The sequence below is a fragment of the Acipenser ruthenus genome, chromosome 31, assembly GCF_902713425.1.
Source record: "Acipenser ruthenus chromosome 31, fAciRut3.2 maternal haplotype, whole genome shotgun sequence".
In the NCBI taxonomy this organism is placed as follows: domain Eukaryota; kingdom Metazoa; phylum Chordata; class Actinopteri; order Acipenseriformes; family Acipenseridae; genus Acipenser; species Acipenser ruthenus.
Window position 1 is genome coordinate 8,810,591 of NC_081219.1, and position 19,432 is coordinate 8,830,022.

The window sequence follows — 19,432 nt, forward strand, 5'->3', positions numbered from 1 at the left end:
AGAGTATGCAATTCACTCTGGCGCAGGTAACCATTATAACGTATAACTAACTGTACAAAACAAAATGGCAAATGTATCACCAATTTGAAATACTGCAGTACCGTTCTACATAATACCTAGTGTGTTGCGTGGGGAGTTCTTTGATTACTAATCAGATTAGAAATAACGTGGACCACGTGTTGTCATGGAGACGTAGTCACAAACCCGACTAAATACAATCTAGGGAGCAACAGTAGAAACAGCATCGACGGTTACATATCACAGAACAGCTAAACTAAAAAATTAAACAGAATACATAATTTAAAAAAAAAAAATTGAAATGGAATATGTTGGGAGCATCTATGAAGGAGAGTACCATAATGGCAGGTATGAGAAAAAAGTACTGTTAATGACACAGCGAGCCGGGTTTGTGCGCAAATTGAAAAATAAGTCAAATAAATAGCTTGCAAGAACTGGCTTTCCTTACTAGGTAATAATAATAATAATAATAATAATAATAATAATAATAATAATAATAATAATAATAATAATAATAATAAACGGCACATAAAATATTCAGGTATGCTCAGCCAGCTCAACCAACCAACAAATCTAGGATGTTGTTATTGTTGTTGTTGTTGTTTTCTATTTTATTATTCACATCCTTTACCCAAACATGTACACATTTTATGTCCAATATATGACACATGTCTGTAATGTGGGTGATTCGAGTTGCGACATAAAAACAGTATTGCAAATTCAGCACGTCTTTAGAATTCACATTTTGGTGTACATTTTCTCATTGTTGCAGCTACACACAATTTTAACAGTGACTGCTATAGTTAGTTGGTATGTTGTTACAGTTTCACAAATACTGTACTTTGACATTTCAAGACCTGGCAGCCCTGAGGGCAACAAGGGCTAGCTGAACCCTAATAAACCCAGATTTATTGTTCATTCCTTGTCTAGTTCTACCCCCAATAATGATTTAGAATTGTGGTGATTCAAATGGGTTCTTTTTGTTAAAGTTCTGATGCCACCTTTGAATGTAAACATCAATGTCTTTCCTACTTTCACGAGAAGAAGAGACCTCTGAGGTCTTGAAAGCTTGTGATTAATTATTGTTTTGTTAGTCCAATAAAAGGTATCACCTGTCCTTCTCTTTCTATTTACCTATCTATCTCTGGACTAATACAGCTACCATTTCTCCTTCCCCCTTAATGGAAACTTAAAACCCGAAAATCAGGGTTATATTATTAATTGATTGTGGGCAGTTGTCTTTTTCTCTAACATTAGCTGCTTTTTTTTCCCAACCACAATGGGCTAAAGTTTGCATTGGAGTAAAACTACTGTAGACCTTCTAAAGATGTTTTACAGTGATTTGGTACATGCAGCTTCAGTATCTACTGACATGAACAAAACCCTTTTATTATTGTAGGTTGGAAGGGAGTGGAGTGTATACCCTCCAAACTGGGACTCGATATGAAGGGGAAATGAAGGATGGGATGTATCATGGCAAAGGAACGCTCCACTTCCCCCTTGGAAATAAATATGAAGGGATTTGGGAAAAAGGAATCGCAGTAGAGGTATTTGGAGAAATGTGTCTTTTGCTGTGTGCACCATCATTAGCTTAAATCAAGTTTGATTTGATATTTTGGTCTACAGTACTGTATATCAGAAACAAATACTTTGCTTAGTTTACATTTTTCCAAATATAATTTGAGCAGTGATACCCTGCACAGAGATAATTGACTGAGATCATAGATCATAGACTGGTTTTGGTTTGCAGTTCCAGATGTGGACGGTGTTATTGGAATCACATGTCAATGAAGATACCATATTGCTTTAAACATTACATTTTTCCTGCTTTAGTATATTGTAAGTTCTATTGACATGCACTCATTTTTCTTTTTACTCACTGTCAATTAAGGAAAAGGGTTATATTACACATTATGGGAAGATGTGTCTTCTGAAAAAAAGACAGATAACAAAAGAGGTATCTCAACAGAAATTATAATAATCATGTCTAAATAAGACTAAGCCAGAGCAGTTATGCATGACATCAACTCAAAATGCCAGATGTTTACTATAAAAACTACATCCTGCAATGGGCTCAACAGTGCCTATGCTGCTAAAACAAAATAGATTCAGTAGTTTGTTGTGTTTTTATCCAAGGCGACTTATAGGTGTCACAGGGCAGTACAGCATTGCAATGCAAGATTATTATTTAAATACAAATAATACTGCTAAAGCACAATATGAACTAGGATGCAACAAGTAAGGATTACAGCAAATTATATCTACAATTATATCTACAAGGACATATTAGTAGTGCAATAGTGCAAGGATAAGCCACCCAGAAGACCAAGTCATATTGTACCATATAGAGCTGGAGAAAAAAGTTGAAAACATGTCACCCGCACTTTTTTGGGGGATAAGCAGTCCCTCATTGGACAGAATAATTTGTAATGAAAATGCCATCACTGACTTGTATTCTGTAAAATAATAGCTGACAAGTCCTTTGCACTTCAGTCTCAGTCACAATGTTCAAGACAGAATTATTTGATGGTCTTTAAAGAGAGATGATTCATGATAATTGTAGGCCATTGTGGGAAACAGCCTTCCTATTTCTGCAGATTATATTACAGTACATTTATGGCAATGGCCTCTTATCAGGTTCAGTTGATTACATTATTGCATATGTCATCATTAATATTTGGGATGTTGAAGAAAAACAAAAAAACATGATTGTTTTATAGGGAAAGTACACATTTGCAGATGGACTTAAATACAAGGATAAAGACTGGGAGTACTGCGACGGTTACGACCGGAAGTTTTACACAGAAATCTGTAATGGACTTAAACCAGCAGGTAAAGAAATATACTTGATTTTTAATTTGAAATAGAATCCCATCTGTAATTGTATCGATTATGTTTATGTAGGTCATTGCTGTCTGTGAAACTGAGACTTAGAGCTTAGACCACCAGTGACAAATTGATTAATATATTGGTATTTTCCTTTATTGAATTTGTTTGTTTTTCACAAGGTCGTTCACAGCTAACCAACTTAGACTCACCAAGAGAGATCACAGAAGGGTGTTATGACTGTGGGGATGGATTTTATAACCCCCAGACCAGAGTCATCATAGATTACAAAAACACATTTTTGAGAAATGCAGGTAAGATTTGAGAGAGTAGCAGCTTTTTTGCAAATGTTATAGTGCAATTTGAACACTGTAGTAAAATACTTTGATAAACGTGGGCAGTGGTTCTTGTATTTAGCAAATCTGCCTTTTATGAATGATTACATCATGTGCAGAAATGAAAACAGCTATAGTAATTAATAAAGAACAAGTAGAATGGAACAGTGAATACGTAAGGTGAAATCACACAATTGTTGCTTTGCATTCAGGACCTTCTTCTCAGCCTGTACAGTAAACCATTCCTATGGAAAACCAGAATACGTCATATTATGTAAAATCAGAACTAGCCATCCTTGGAGCTAGAGCCCAGTTTGTCACTATGCCAAATTTATAATCAGCAGTGGTTGCCTATTTCTGTAATTTAGCTACAGGGCATGTAGGAGCTGTATGAAGTTACAGCCAGGTCATTGATTAGGTTAGACCTACTGCCATACATAAAGATCATGACCCTAAATTAACAATTGCACTTTGTATGCTCTTGTCATAGCATTTGCCTTCAGTACAAAACGCCAAAGTTGAAATGACCCACTAGAGAGAGCAGTGATGCTTCATACTGCCATCTGGTGGGAGCCTAGGGAACTAGATTTATTTGGCACATTCAATCTGTAACTTAATGGTTTTATTAAAAAATATATACGCAAACATCAGGACCTTCAGGGTTAAAAATAAATATAAAGCACACCTCCACTCTAAAATGAGAGCTCAAGATGGGATCTTTGATTTAAAGTGAATGCAGTACATCACACAGGAATTCAGATTTGGATGCCAATGTTTTACAATAATACAACAAAAAGGAAATCTCATGGGTTAGGAATTGTTCAAGTTTAACAACGTGGCCGTACAGTGAGTGTCTTATTCCAAAATGCGGTGCAGTTGTGATTCCGTTTTGGTCTGTGGAAAACCCTGAATCAGGTGCAGTGGGTATTACTGTTTTTTTTTTGTTTGTTTTTTTTGTGGCCACTTTGTTAGGCACTTGCATGATGCTGATGCTGCTTGCAAAGAATGTTAAGAGCAGTGTTTAATTAAGGTTTTATTAGTTTGCAAGAACATAATGTATGTCTGCTCGCAAACCCCAAAACCTATAGATCTGACATTCTGATTCCTGTTCACAAAAATATTCATCAGGATCCTGCAATATATTTCATCATTGGTAGAGGCTGACAAAAACTATGTGACATATAGTAGTATTTTTACTGATTGTGGTACCTGAGGTATGTATGTGCATAAACCAGGGAAGACTAAGAATTACATTATTTTTCTATGTTATATTAATGATATTGGAAATAAAAGCTGGATACAAGAACGGTAATAATGTCCTGAACATTTCAGTTTTTTAATAGCATTGTAAAATGATTTAATGACATTGGGCACTATTTAAATGATCTAAAAAGTGGTGGAGCAAAATACTGCTTCCTGTTAATTGCATATAAATCCCTGTGGCAGGCTGGCTCGCAGTGGTGACGTCACGGACCAGGAAGTACAGATACCAAAACAGTGGATGGGCGGGTGAAGCTGAATGCAACGGCACTCAGCGTATTTATTAATAAACAAAACAAAAATAAAAGATTTAAACAAACAACAAAACAAAAAGGCGCGTTGGCCAAACAAATAAACAGCAACAAGTATATATAAATATAGCAATTGTTTTTGCTCGCTCTCCCGTGTTCTCCCGTACTCACCTCTGTACACTCCACCCTGCAGAACGGACCGCTGCCGGTTCTTACTCTGGCCGAGGGGTTAACTAGCTGTTAATTATCTTATTACCCCTCGGCCACAGTCTGCACGCATTTGGTAAGGATGCATGACTGTCAGCTAGTTACACTATGTAACACAATTTTTGTTCCTGGGTAGTAAGTGTTATTTCCTAATTGCTTATGCCTCAAAAGTATAGAAAATGGCTATTATTCCCCACAAACTTTGCTTTTGTGACCAGGACAGTGATATTTTGAAATTTACCTATTTCCAATGAGAAAACGGGCGAATTTGTGTCTTTTCGTTCACATGAAGTCAGAAAAAAACAACATATGAATCCAAATTAACATGTATTTATACTAAAGTAATACAAAAATGACTACAAATGATTTAGAAGTGAGTAGTTTTTCGAGATTTACGATTATACTGTAAATCACTTTCACGAATCAGCCCCCAAATGTAGTCTCCCATCATGTTCTCGTTATACTGTCCTTGGTAGCAGCGTTCAAAGTCCAGTATATCCTGGTGGAAGCGCTCGCCTTGCTCCTCCGAGTACGCTCCCATGTTCTCCTTGAATTTATCAAGGTGAGCATCAAGGATATGGACTTTGAGGGACATCCTACAGCCCATTGTGCCGTAGTTCTTCACCAGAGTCTCAACCAGCTCCACATAGTTTTCGGCCTTGTGATTGCCCAGGAAGCCCCGAACCACTGCGACAAAGCTGTTCCAAGCTGCTTTCTCCTTACTAGTGAGCTTCTTGGGGAATTCATTGCACTCCAGGATCTTCTTTATCCGTGGTCCGACGAAGACACCGGCTTTGACCTTTGCCTCAGACAGCTTAGGGAAGAAGTCTTGAAGGTACTTGAAGGCTGCCGACTCCTTATCTAGAGCTCTGACAAATTGTTTCATAAGGCCCAGTTTGATGTGCAGTGGTGGCATCAGCACCTTCCGGGGGTCCACCAGTGGCTCCCACTTGACGTTGTTCCTCCCCACAGAGAACTCGGTCCGCTGTGGCCAGTCCCGCCTGTGGCAGTGCGCCTTGGTGTCCCTGCTGTCCCAAAGGCAAAGATAGCAGGGAAACTTGGTAAAACCGCCTTGGAGACCCATCAGGAATGCCACCATTTTGAAGTCTCCTATGACCTCCCAGCCGTACTCATCGTACTTCAAGGCGTCCAGCAAGGTCTTGATGCTGTTGTAATCCTCTTTGAGGTGCACCGAGTGAGCCAGGGGAAGAGACGGGTACTTGTTACCATTATGGAGCAGCACGGCTTTGAGGCTCCTGGATGAGCTGTCAATGAAGAGGCGCCACTCATTCTGGTTACAGGCGATTCCGATTGCCTCGAACAGACTGGTCACATTGTGGCAGAAGCAGAGCCCATCTTGACGGGTGAAGAAGCTGGAAAAAGGTTGGTGACACTTCCTCTGATCTGCGACTTGCACACTTTCATCCAACAAGTTCCACTGCTTGAGCCTAGACATCAAAAGCTCGGCACTGGACTTGGTGAGACCAAGATCTCTAATCAAGTCGTTGAGGTCTTTTTGGTTGGGGTAGTATGGGTTTCTCTCCTCAGCTCCACCTCTGAAATTGTCATCTGGATCTACAACGTCTTCCTCGCTCTCTGACTTGCTGCTCTCTTCTAAAGACAGCTGCTCTCTCTCCGGAGGAGTGGGTACGGGGAGCTCATGGCAGTCCGACGTTTGGAAGGGTCCACCATGCAGAAGTAGCAGTTGCTTGAGTGGTCAGTGGGTTCCCGCCAAATTCTTGGGATAGCGAACTTCATGGCTCTCTTTTCCCCTCTGTACCATCCTACAAAAATACATTTATTTCACCCATGACTAATGTGTAAGAGATTCTCACAACATTTTTCATATATGATATATTTTTTCAATAACATTGAAAATTGTAAAACATTTTAAAATTAAAAACTTTTACAATTTTAAAAATTTTAACAAATTTTATAACATAAAATTCCGAGCAACAATTGTCCATCTTACCTTCCAGAGTTTTTTTGCAGTGCTCGCAGGTGAAATGAGGTGCCCAGGGTTTGTCTTGATCCTCGACAGGCATGCCGAAATATGCCTTGTAGGCCTCACACATCTTAGCAGATGCTTCCACGGAGTACTTTTTCGCTCTTGTCTTGATAAATTGGCCGCAGACATAGCAAAATGCGTCTGCCGGATGCTTGCAGCCTCTTGATGCCATCTCAGAAAAATGCAGATATGTATCCACTTAGGCAGCTGGAACTAAACTGAACTGGTGGGCTTAAGGCCCCTGTATTTATACTACTATTTATATTACTGGAAAGTTCTAGAAAGTTCTAGAAGTTACTCCAAGTTTACTCAGCACTGAATCTATCTGGAATGTTCTGGAAAATAGGTAAATTTCAAAATATCACTGTCCTGGTCACAAAAGCAAAGTTTGTGGGGAATAATAGCCATTTTCGATACTTTTGAGGAATAAGCAATTAGGAAATAACACTTACTACCCAGGAACCAAAAAAAAAAAAAAATTGTTACACGGTGGTCAGTAGCTGATCAGTCATGCATCCTCACAGGGTTTTAAATTATAAATATAAAAAACAATAACATAAAGACGCGGCGCTTTTATCCGCGCCGCAAACAAAAATACAAATAATAATAAATAGGTGCGGGACACTCCGCCACAATCCCACTATTGTTTTCTGCCAAGGAAGATTAATTGTCCTTCTTATTAACATCCTTGTGAAAGGCAGAGGTCCTGTACACGAGAAATGTGTGTTTTGTGGCTGCCTTTGCACAGCCGCATGTAATTAAATGGTTACATTATTTAATTGTGTATAGTTTTATTAGTTAATTAGAAACGTGTGGAATGTATCCATGTGGGAATTGAATTATTGAAGTCAATTGCCCCTGGCCACACCCTATAAAAGAACAAAGGAAATGTGTGTTTGGAAAGGTGGGTCAGTGAAGGCAGTTTGTCCAGCCTGAATGGAAAGGAAATAAAAAGTAAGAGAAACAGCTCTGGGATAGCTGTAGCTTTGGTGTTGTTTTATGTGTTATAGTAGTGTGTGCAACCCTTTGATTTGTTCCTGTGTTTATTTGTGTTATTATTAAAAGTGTGTCAAGGTGCTTTAAACTGAAGTTCTGAGATTGGGTTTCCTATTTCTGCCGCTGACCAGCTGACTGCATGCCACTACGTCACAATCCCTGAATACAATAAAGTACACTGGAAATATGACTGATATAACAAGGGGTTTTAAGGTGGCATGTACCAGTAATATTTAGATGATCTACATCTCAGTCCATTTGTTTAAACAAGATAAACATAGTCAGGTTACTGATTCCACAGTAGCCTGACTGTAGCACACTGTACATTAACTGTAAAAGACTAATGGGTCACCAGCACAACCCTTCTTGATCCTGGATGACCCTGACAGACTCTTAACGAGCGATTCAGTGATCCATTGTCTGAGTAAGAACAGATGTGTACCAGCACCCCAGGTCACAGAGCATTATGGGAAGGGGATGTAGTTGACATCTGCACCCAAATAGTGGATCAAAGGTTACATAAGTGAGGTCTGTGTAGAGGGGTTACTAAGACTTAAGTCAGACTTCAGTGCAGGAAAAAACAATGTGGCCTGTTGCAGAGAGAGAGAGAGAGAACACCCAACATCTGCTTCTCCACAAAGTTGGGGAAAAAAGCACACAACTTTTGGCGTAACCAGCTCTTGGTATATTGATATTAGTGTTTTTGCAAACAGGTCTGGATTTACATTGCATTGTACAGTGCCATGCTATATTGAGATAAATTTTGATTTAATAATAGTGATGTTGAGACATAAAAATAGATACAGGAATCCATCGCAGTGGGACCAGAGTAAGGGCGGATATGTAAAAAGGCGGATAAATGAATCCTGTTTTAAAATACCATTATACACAGCTGTAACAATTACTATATCCAAGCGATTATTGTTTTGAGATTCAACTTTTATTAGGGAGCGCCCCTAAATCCTTTGTTTAGAAAGATACAAGGTATTAATGCTTGTGACAGAGTAGCCGTCTGCCGTGTGAGTGTGTGCATTCGCTGTGACAGGCAGGAGATCGAGACAGAGGTTGAAGTTGATACGCCCCACAGACGAACAGGATTTATTTACATATCAACACACTGAACAGCTCACCTGACACTACCAGCAATGGCAGTGCACGGAGCACAATACAACACAGTGTATGAAAATTTTGGTGGGATCTGCAATCTGTGAACTAATCTTCTGTGTTCAACAATAAACTAACGTTGCTGAAGAGATTAATCATGGCGGATAATCAGTTAGGGCGGATATATGACAGGCGGATATAAGAACATAAGAAAGTTTACAAACGAGAGGAGGCCATTCGGCCCATCTTGCTCGTTTGGTTGTTAGTAGCTTATTGATCCCAGAATTTCATCAAGCAGCTTCTTGAAGGATCCCAGGGTGTCAGCTTCAACAACGTTACTCTGGATGTGACACGCGGATATGTGACGGATTACTGTATTGAGAAATACATTCAGATTTAAAAATGCTAAATGAGAATTTTACAGCAGTAGATGTCACAGACACTAATACGTGACACTAAAAATTAGCTGCACTTTGTGATTGTGGTCCCAGGATACTGCAGATTAGGGTGATACTAATAGTTTGACGGTTTTTTTTTACCCTGATAAGACCAGAAAATCAAGGTTATAATTAAAAATATAGATGGTTTTGTGCAATTTTTAAAATGTTTGTAGTTTTTTAGCACTGTGGTACTCGAATAGATACAAAGAAACAGTTTGCTCACAGTAAGTCAAATTAAATGAGTCCTTTCGAGATAAATACAAATATGTTCTTTCCCTGGTTTGTGATACTTCTACTTCAATGCAGTGATGTGTTGCTGTTCTATTTTGTGCTGCCTCATCACACAGCTTTTGTGAAAGAGTGAGAGTTACTGGTTGCATTCTGATCAGAAGCACTGTTTTTTTTTTCTTTTATTTGGAACTGCTTGAAGCTATATCAAAAGCAAACAGATCAACTATCAGTTTCTCACTGTCTAGTCCTGTAATTGGTTTTAATCGTCTCTTTTGTTTACCAAATACAAAGCTCTTTACTTTAGAACAACATGTGTTATGAAAGGCTTCAGTAATAATATGCAAATATTTAATTGCATACAGTTCGCCAATACTTTCATTCTGTTATTGACTTGAATGTGTGGATTGTCAAGCGTGACCAGCTAATTTCATGATCCCACTGTATCGTCCAAGTGAAATCTCTGGCATAAGAAAAAAAAAGACAAAGCATGCATTGTGCAGGAAACCAATCACAAAATAGAAAATGTTGACTGAATTGTCAGTCTGCCACCTTAGGTTTTCAGTGAAGTGAAGAACTTTTCCTTTGCTGGTTCCCTGGTTTAAATTTATGTATAATTGTGTTTGTTGGAGACATAGTCTATAGCCTGATGCTTTCATTTTATTTTTCCAACTTTGGATTAAAAAAAACGTGTAAGTAGGCTTCTGTTATTCCTGGAAGAAGGGGTGAAATAAATGTATTAGGCAAATAAGCCTTTGTATACAATTCCCAGTCTTTAAGCTTTTTACTAAATGACAGATGTGTAGCAATAGGCATGAGAGTGTTTTTCTATCTGTCTTTGCTATTGCGTCGTAAAATAAGATATGTAGAGAAAATATATGTTGTGTGTTTTAATTGGTTAGTATTTTTTTTTTTAATCAGTTTTTTAATATTTAAGAAAGTTGTTATGATATAAGAGTCTGTTGGAGTAAATAGCTTTGAGAATCTAAGCCTATGTGTCCTAAAACTACCACTGGAGAATGTAAACAAACAGGACTTTCTAAACTGCCTACAGAAGAGCGGACTATGATAGAATGTGGTAAAGACACCAATGAGTTTTTCTTTTGTCCCATTTTGTCTAACCAGATTTGTCCATTATCATGTATGCTTGGACCCCCAGGTAAGCCACCAATGTAGGTGAAAATGCCAAATACAGTTGTATAATTCCTTCGATTAATATCAGCAAAACAGTACTTGTAGTTAATATCTTATTGTTAGTAACGCAAGTGATCAGTCATTTATTTTCTTACGTATAGGACTTATTGATAAGTACATTATTGATGATGCATGAAATAAACTGCTAATATTTTTGAACAAGCCATGAACAGGTTTTTAATTTAAGGGCTCCTAAAACTTCTAGTTTTGAAACGTTAGCAGCTCTTTGGGAAAAAAAAAAATGCAGAGCAATACCTTGGCCAGTAAATGTGGCCCAGAGTTCATAACCATGTGTAGGGGGAAAAAATACCTACAGTACCTACCCAGCATTTGACGTCTGAGTCGAGTTACTGCAAACCAGCATTTTTTTTAAAGAATGGCCTTAGCAAAGAGCTATCAAGAACAAGAAGAACAAGAAAAATACCTAGTTAACTTAATTAACTCTATGTTCAGTACAGTGTAGATTTCCCTTGTTTTATTTTTAACTTTTCTGGACCAAAGGTACATTTGTCAAAATGGGTGTGAAGACAAAATATATTGCCAATAGCCTTCCTTTAGGAACACTAGTGCATCAGAGGACTGTACTTACTCAGCATGAAGAGGAACTGGACTCCCCCAAGAGAGACGGTACAGGCTACAGGGCCAGAGCAGCAGAGGAAAAGAAAAGGAACAGCTGCAGGTGGGAGGAACGAAGGGAAAAAGCCTGGAATAAAAGGGACCGGGCCCAGAACTACTGCTCTGTAGGCTGGGCAGGAAGGGACAGGAAATGCCCAGGATTCAGGCCAAGTCTTGAAAAGCAGCAAAAGCAGATGGTAGGAAACATTCAGGAAGTTCTTTACACAGCTCTAAAGGCTAGACAGGTTAACCGAAAGAAGCTCTGTCTCTATCAGGTCTGGGAGTGGTATTTTTAAGGATGCCCAGGTTCTGGCCTTTCACCCGTGTTCTTTGTGGAGGGCTGTGCTTTTACTGCAAAACAGGGAAACTGAGGCACTCCTTTGGAACAGCTATTTTGGTCTTTGTTCTCAACAGGGCCACTGTCAAATATACATTTTCCATAACTAGATTTAAAAAAGCTGATGATGTAATAACAAAAAAAAACATTTCCACCATTTTAACATCTTCAACTTAACATTAGTATATTTATTTATTTTTTTTTCTAAAAAGACCCCACTTCAGCAAGTAAGCTTTAAGGAGTCTTTTCAGAAGCAGTATGTATGGTTGAAAAATTACATTAGTTAGTAATCTGGTCAATAATGATCTAAGGAGAAACAGCAACATCTGATATTAAATAGGTAAGACATTTTATATTCTGAACATGTAGATGGTAAAATGGTAAAAAGGGAGGAAAAAATCTTATGAAGAAACCTTTGACAGCTTTCTAAAAATACAACTTTCATTCCTACCAATTATCTTAGTTTTACAAATGTATAAAACTCAGTATTAATTGACGAATTAAAGTTATTTAATTCACGGTATACATTTAAAATGGCAAACGGGGGGGCTCCTGAGTGGCACATCCGGCAAAGGCGCTCTGCGTGGAGTGCAGGATGCGCCCTATAGCCTGGACGTTGCCGGTTCGAGTCCAGGCTTTTCCACTGCCGACCATGGACGGGAGCTCCCAGGGGACGGCGCACAATTGGCCGGGGTGGGGGGCTTAGGTCGGCCAGGGTGTCCTCGGCTCACCGCGCACCAGCAACCCCTGTGGTCTGGCCGGGCGTCTGCGGGCTTGCCTGTAAGCTTCCCACAGCTGCGTTGTCCTCCGACACATTAGTTCAGAGGTGGCTGCATGTGGGCCTGCAGTGTGTAAAGAAGCGGTCGGCTAACGGCACATGCTTCAGAGGACAGTGTGTGTTCGTCTTCGCCCTCCCGAGTCAGCACCAGCTGAACCTAAAAGTAATTGGCTATTCCAAACTGGGGAGAAAACGATAAAAACAATTGGCGACTACTAAATAAATAAAAAAAATAACTAAATAAAAAAAATGGCAAAGGGCCTGGAACTGAGGACATTTAGTAGAGTAATTTGACAATTTGAAATCCTAACTGTTTAAGATTTGCAGTATACACTTAAGGTCAGTGTATTCCTGTAACTGAACATTTACTAAAGTTCACCATCCAGAAACCTACACAGAGAAAGCCTTTGCTTCACCAGACAGTGAGAAGTAGATCTATTTTTAATATGTCATGGGGCCTGTTTTCCTTTTCACAAATTGATCCTGACTCCTGCTTTACCTTAGTAAATAACATTCCAGTAAGTGGCTTGAACCTTTATTGGTGTATTGTTCAGTGTGGTTTCCTGTGCTGAAAATAATTACCCCTTTGAAACCTGTGAAGGCTCACATTGAAAACATTGAGTGGCCAAGGATAACAACCTGACTGGAGTCTCAGCCATTCCATTGTGAGTCAAATTAAAGATTTTTGAACAGGCAGTATTAGTGTAGTATCCAGTGGCGTATTTTTTGCAGATGGGTAAAAGTTTATAAAAATGTTTCTGTAAGTAAAAATGAACTACACTGGTCAAAAGCAGAGGACATTTAGTAACATCCTAGACGTGGGTTAGTTTTTAGCAACAAAAGTCAGTAAATTGAAAATGAGGCGATGTTGTGGCCAGAGAAGGCACTTTTGTGCATGATTTGTAAACAATTGACCGGGTTTAAATAACTAATTTTGTTGTGTTTTCTTTTCCAAAGGCTACAATAACAATCTCCTTTGAGTCATATGCATTTCCATACATATCTTCAAATGCACCGTTAAAAGCATTCATTTTTTAAGTCGCCCATTATGTTTTGTATTTTCGCCCGTCCCCAATTTGGTTATGCCCAATCGTTGTCTTTTATTAAACTGTAGAATCTCAGGACACACTGGTACTTGAGATGAAAAGGTTGAAAACCACTGGTTTAAAGGCAGTAGGACAAACGAAATGCTAGTATTAGCTGAGGCCATCATTTCTATATTAATCTCTGACTTTAACGTCTCATGGGTATGAACAGTACGTGTACACGCGTTGTCCAATCAAAGGAGTCAAAAGCTGAATCTGGTGTAAAAATGACAGGACTGCCCAATCACAACTAGATATGTGTTTGACTGATTTTCTTCTCTCAAAGCCCTAAAACCACCCCCTAGCTACGCCACTGGTAGTATCCATGTGTTTGTGCCAAGACTGGTTCTTTCTGGAATGGAAAGTCAACCTCTGGGCTGTTTTTCAATTATCCTAACATTATCCTATTTACCATTCAAAAAACCATGACGATCTAAATACATGTGTCGCCTGTGTTAATTATATGTGCACGGTACTGCACATAAAAATCTATTGAGATTCAGTCTGATTTTTTATCCCCATTTATTCTTGCAGTTTTGTTTTGGAAGATTTTTTTTTTTTCCTTTTGAGTATATTTTATGGATTAAGATAAACATATTTTAACAAGGTACCACTACTTCCTTTGCTGTACTGTATATTACACGTGTGCCAGTCGGCACTATGTGTAATACATTCATTTTCACATTGAAACAATACCAATATTCAAGTCGTGCTTTTTGGATTTGAGAAAACATTACACTGTTTTCTTAAGTTAGCCCAGCTACTGAAGGAGTAAACTTTCTCTGTCCGTATGTCATGTCTTCAAAGCCAGGAATATTAGATCAAGGCCATAAAATAACATTGTAGAACTTGTGCTCTTTAATGGATATTATCTTTGCTACAGGAGGCGTTTTACTATGTAGATTGTAAAGATACAACTTGTATTAAAGCAGCAGTTTCTCATGCATTTTACATTAAAATAATTATCTGGCCCATAAGCATATGAAGGTTTAGAATACTTATGGTACAGTAATTTTATCTGTAGATACCCCCCCCCCCCCCCCCCCCCTTCCCGCCCACCACGTGTAACTTGCCAGCTACCATGTCACTGTGTTAAAAAGGCATTAACCTGTTACTTATTATATAAATTATATACAACAGCAGACACTTATTATAGAATTGATATTTCCAATGTGAGCTTAAAAGGTAATAACTTTCTGAAACATTTAAAAACTATTTTTAAAACCTTGTGAGGCACCACTTCCAATCAGTAAGTGTAAACATCAGAGTTTATGTAACGGATAATGTGGTGAATCTATTGGGTCACGTACCGTACCTTACAGATCCAAGGAGCAGCTATACACCAAGAAATAACTAGTGCTGAAGCTTGAAGAATTGCAAAAACAGAACTATGATTAACAAACATTTGTATATTGTATTGGATAAATAAATAGATAAAAGAAATCTATTGAAATAAGTTATTTTCGCAGTATTCAAAGCAATGCTGTTCTAAATGTCGTAATTGCAATCAGCCTTTGTGGTGAAGTCCGCTTTTCCAAGCACTGACAATGAAATACTTTTCAAGTTAAATCGATGATCAGAATATATTATCATGCAAAACATAAGTTTCTAATGGCGCTCAAATGCTTATGAATTAAATCTGAATTATAATAACTCCAGCCACCCACTTATACAGCAAGTTTTTTTTTTCACAGTTGACGTTTGTTACTGTAATATGTTTCCTGGTGTCATTCATGACAGAAAAGAAAGGGAAAGAGACATTTACACTGTGCCAAAAAATGAAACGCTTTTTAATTTAACAATTTTGAGCTGATTAAAGAGTCCTAGAAAATAATCACGGCTGTTTCAAAAGGAAAATTACACCAAAGGTGAAAATGTGCCTGTGCCTCTCTCTTATTAGCATATTCACAGAATCACAATTTGGGAAACGGTAATTACAGTTAGCTATCCGTTACTACCAATCAAACCAAAAAGCATTAATTGGTTTTAAATAGTGATGAAATGTGCTTGAATCTGACCTCCATGTTGTGGGTGGTGGAAACGGGCAGGGGAAGAATAGGGGAAATATTTCGTTAGCATGCAGCTGCCACAGTGTGGACCAGGCATCTGTGATTTAAATGGTTGGCTGCTCAGCCAGGTAGAGTGTGAAAAGGCTAGTCAAGAGGCTGTTAAGGCCATTGCTGGCAATTACCAACAATCAGGCAGGGGTTTAAGACCTGTTCAGAACAATAGGCCCAGTTTGCCATGTTTCAGGGGTTAGCACTGAAGAGGTTGCAGCTGCACGCAATGATTCAGATCCACCATAAAAGAACTACCTCGCTGTAATTAGCACCCCTTCTTATTTCAACTATGAAAAACAGTATATTTATAAGCTAATGTTTTAACCCTTTGAAAGCTTGCGTGTAAAAGAGATCCTTCTGAAATGGGATGGAGGTTTTTATGGTTATTTATTTTGTGAGTTACTGTTTCCTTAGATTAAACGAATCGTTTCAATAATAATTATCTTGTAAACACAGCAGAAAGAAATTGCTGTTCAGAATGCTAGTCTCCTATTTTAATTGCAAACACAGTTCTACTTCAGTTCTGCCACAATCAGTGATAACCGCCAGTGTTTATTGTCTTGTTAAAGCTATTTTTGAAGAATGAAAAATAGGAAAGCATCAGGGATGAATAAATATAAGAGAAATACATACAAAATACAAAATGAAAAATGTTCATAATGTTTTTCAGTAAATTGTTTGTATGGTGAAGGTCAGATCCTTAATATATACATATTGTACCCTAGGACCAATATATTTCTGAACGTTACAAGTGATTAAATAAAGCATGTTGAATACTGCAAAGCCACTACAGTAACATATAGTAGCCTATACTAAGTGATCTGCAACAGCAATGCAGTGGTTCTGTACAAAGTAGCATAGTCGTAGCTACAATTGTATTAACCATTGATAGGATTGTGCCACAACTGTAACAATATTTTATCAAACAATGGTGCCATGCAACTGTGAAATATTTGTTGTAAAACTATTGTGTAGTCAGCAATGCTTTCAGTTAGGTTTCTTCAGTGGTATGTGCATACCAATGATCATATGTACTTTCTGCAGTTAAAGTCTCCTAGCAGTATCCACAAGTACTGTGTTTTGTTAATACAGGCTTGAAGTGTCTGACAATGTGTGTGTCTGCTTTTTCAGATGATGATGAGCACGAATGGATTGTCAGGACCTGTCGAAAAAGTTGGGATGAGATAACTGGATACAAGCCTAAACATTAACAGCAGACATTCTCTGCTTCTTGGTTTATCTTTAGTTTCTCAAAAACATACATTTTACTTTCTTGCTGTTTCACAATTTTGCAATAAACAAGCTGCAAATATATTGCGGTCTAGTTTGTGTGATAGCAGAATGCTTCTTAATAGGTTTCTTTCAAACATTTTCAAGATGTGTTGTCCTGTTTTGTACACAAAACACAAATTTCGTATTTTAATCATGTTCTGGCAATTGTCAGAAAAAAGACAGGAACTTTGAAATACAAAATAGTCACATTTCTGTCAGCTGTTCTAATTTAGATTGTGCTACCTTTGTTACTTTATGTTTGTTTAATTATATAAGAAAGGTAAATACTATTGTAGAGAAGGAGTTGAAGTAATATAACTAAACCCCAAACCAGACATTAATATCTGCTTTCTGTATACTACAGATGATCTCATAAGCGTAGCAAGTAGGTTGCAATCAATGGAAAGATTCTATTACTGACTCAATGCAAACCAGCTTTTTGTGGTAGTTGTTACGGTATTTTTTTTAATAAGAATGGGAATAAAACATTTACCCGCGAGGTTTTACACTAAATAATTGTCCAACAAACTAGGTGGGGTAGAAGAAAAATAAAGCTGTCAAGTTGATAATTTGGAATATATTGTAACACGCAAAAAAAATAAACTTTTAAATTCAATGACTATTGTCTTTTTCAATGTCTTCAGGTGTTTCTTTTATTAATTCTACATATACCAACATAGAGTGTTTTATAATTATGGCTGAGATAAAATAAGTAGATGTACTGTAAAGATACTGGAAAAAACATGGCCTTGGATTTGAATACTGACATTACAGTTCAAGTATGTGAAGATTACACATTGACAGCAGATAATGTGCATTTAAATATGAGTTCCTTGCAAGCAGAGAAGGCTCTTGTAGTTGGCAATTATGTTGTTTGTAAACTGAAATTAATAGTACTCTTTGTGGGTAAAAAAAAAAAGACACAGTTGTGGGATTGTATCAGTTGTTTTTGTTTTAATTAATGTTACAAGACATTTGTTTGTGCTGGGTTAATATTCTTGCCAATTTTAATTTCTTATTAACCTTTTTTTCTAACTTAGTTTTGAAGTAGATGTGTCATTAAATAATAGGAGATGCTGTATGAAAAAATGGTAATACAGTTGGCAGAACAAGCACACCACTTTATAATCAACTCCAAAGTTTGTTTTGATTGTTCGTGTATGTGAAATAGTACAATGGGTATACTGTAGCTAGTAACTAACATTATTTCAGTACGGGAATAAGACCGACCTGAAAGGAGCCACCCTCCTTAAGTCAGCTGTCACAGCACTACCAAGGTCAGGTGACGGGACCCATCAACCCCCGAAAGGGAGATGTAGGTGAAAGAAAGGAGGTAATCACAACAGAAAGAAAAGTCCTAGCTTTAAACAATTGTGATAAACCAATGAAGGTAAAGAAAGGCTCCCGCCTTGCCCTAATATATAGCAACAAGCAATAGGAATAGCAGCAAGAACAATTGCTCATTAGATTCTTGTGCATATATTTCAAGAGGAGATGCTTCTCTATTTAGGGACATTTGGTAAGCAAGGGGTTTGAGTGGGGTAGAAAGTGCAGCAAATAATACTTGTTTAAGTTTAGTGCATACACTACTGTAATATGCAGTTTAATATATTTAGTCAAGAACATTTTCTCTTAATTGCAGCACAACAAAGAAGAACCCCAGATGACTTTAATATTTGTGTTTACTGTGTCCTGTTTGACGTAGAATCGAATGAACCTCAAAGGAGTATTTCTCAGCTAAGGTTCTGACATTCCAAATAATCTGTTATAGAGCATTAGAACAATCAAATCACAGTTGGACCACTTAATACTTCTAAAAGAAAGGAAATTGCACAGCTTGAAATTGATCAGAAGAGTTGTCGAGTTCAATGGTTAAGACCGAGATGAATACAATCTCACCAATAAGTGAAAAAAAAGCCTATATCCTATATTTACTTGTGTTGTTCCAGTTTAATTTTCCACTACAATACAATACCCAGTACTGGCTTAAGTGCTACTAGTCTATTTAATATCATTACTATAATAGGTTTAAATAAAGCATTAAAATAGATGATCAATATTGTCACTGTTGTTCAGTGGACCTGCTTTTTGTACCACATTACACTAAAGTCGAATAAAATCCCCATTAAGCACAGAACAAAGAATACTTTGCATGACAGAATTACCCTCTTTTATTTCCTATAAATATAACTGTTAGTAATTTAGAGTTAATGGTAGAAAGCACATATTCTCAAAGGTTTCTGGAGTTGTTTAATATTTCTATTTAGCTCATTTTATTTTCTATAAAAACTTCTTTGAGCTGGGATGCTTGTAACAGGGATGGTTGTGTTCAGATTTTAGGCTGATTCCATTTATTAAATTGTCTGTTTCTGTGTAAATGATTTGCTCCTACGTTTTTCTCTTGTAGTAATACCTAAT

The 19,432-nt window shown here is 37.6% G+C and overlaps 1 protein-coding gene across 2 annotated transcripts; it reads left to right on the forward strand.

Annotated features, from left to right (window-relative positions):
- The first annotated feature begins 164 nt into the window (after positions 1–164).
- LOC117421813 (MORN repeat-containing protein 5-like) lies at positions 165–17,608 on the forward strand. Of its 2 annotated transcripts, XR_009309600.1 has the most exons (7): positions 165–366; positions 1,418–1,565; positions 2,739–2,850; positions 3,027–3,158; positions 10,799–10,832; positions 11,426–11,679; positions 16,874–17,608. XR_009309600.1 is itself a non-coding variant. In XM_034036195.3 (5 exons), exons 1-5 carry the CDS (start codon positions 320–322, stop codon positions 16,951–16,953), a joined length of 519 nt encoding a protein of 172 aa, XP_033892086.3. In that variant the 5' UTR covers positions 179–319; the 3' UTR covers positions 16,954–17,608. The 2 variants fall into 2 exon arrangements, 1 of the variants encoding a protein (XP_033892086.3); XM_034036195.3 differs by lacking the exons at positions 10,799–10,832; positions 11,426–11,679 and having other exon boundaries at positions 179–366.
- Positions 17,609–19,432: the final 1,824 nt, after the last annotated feature.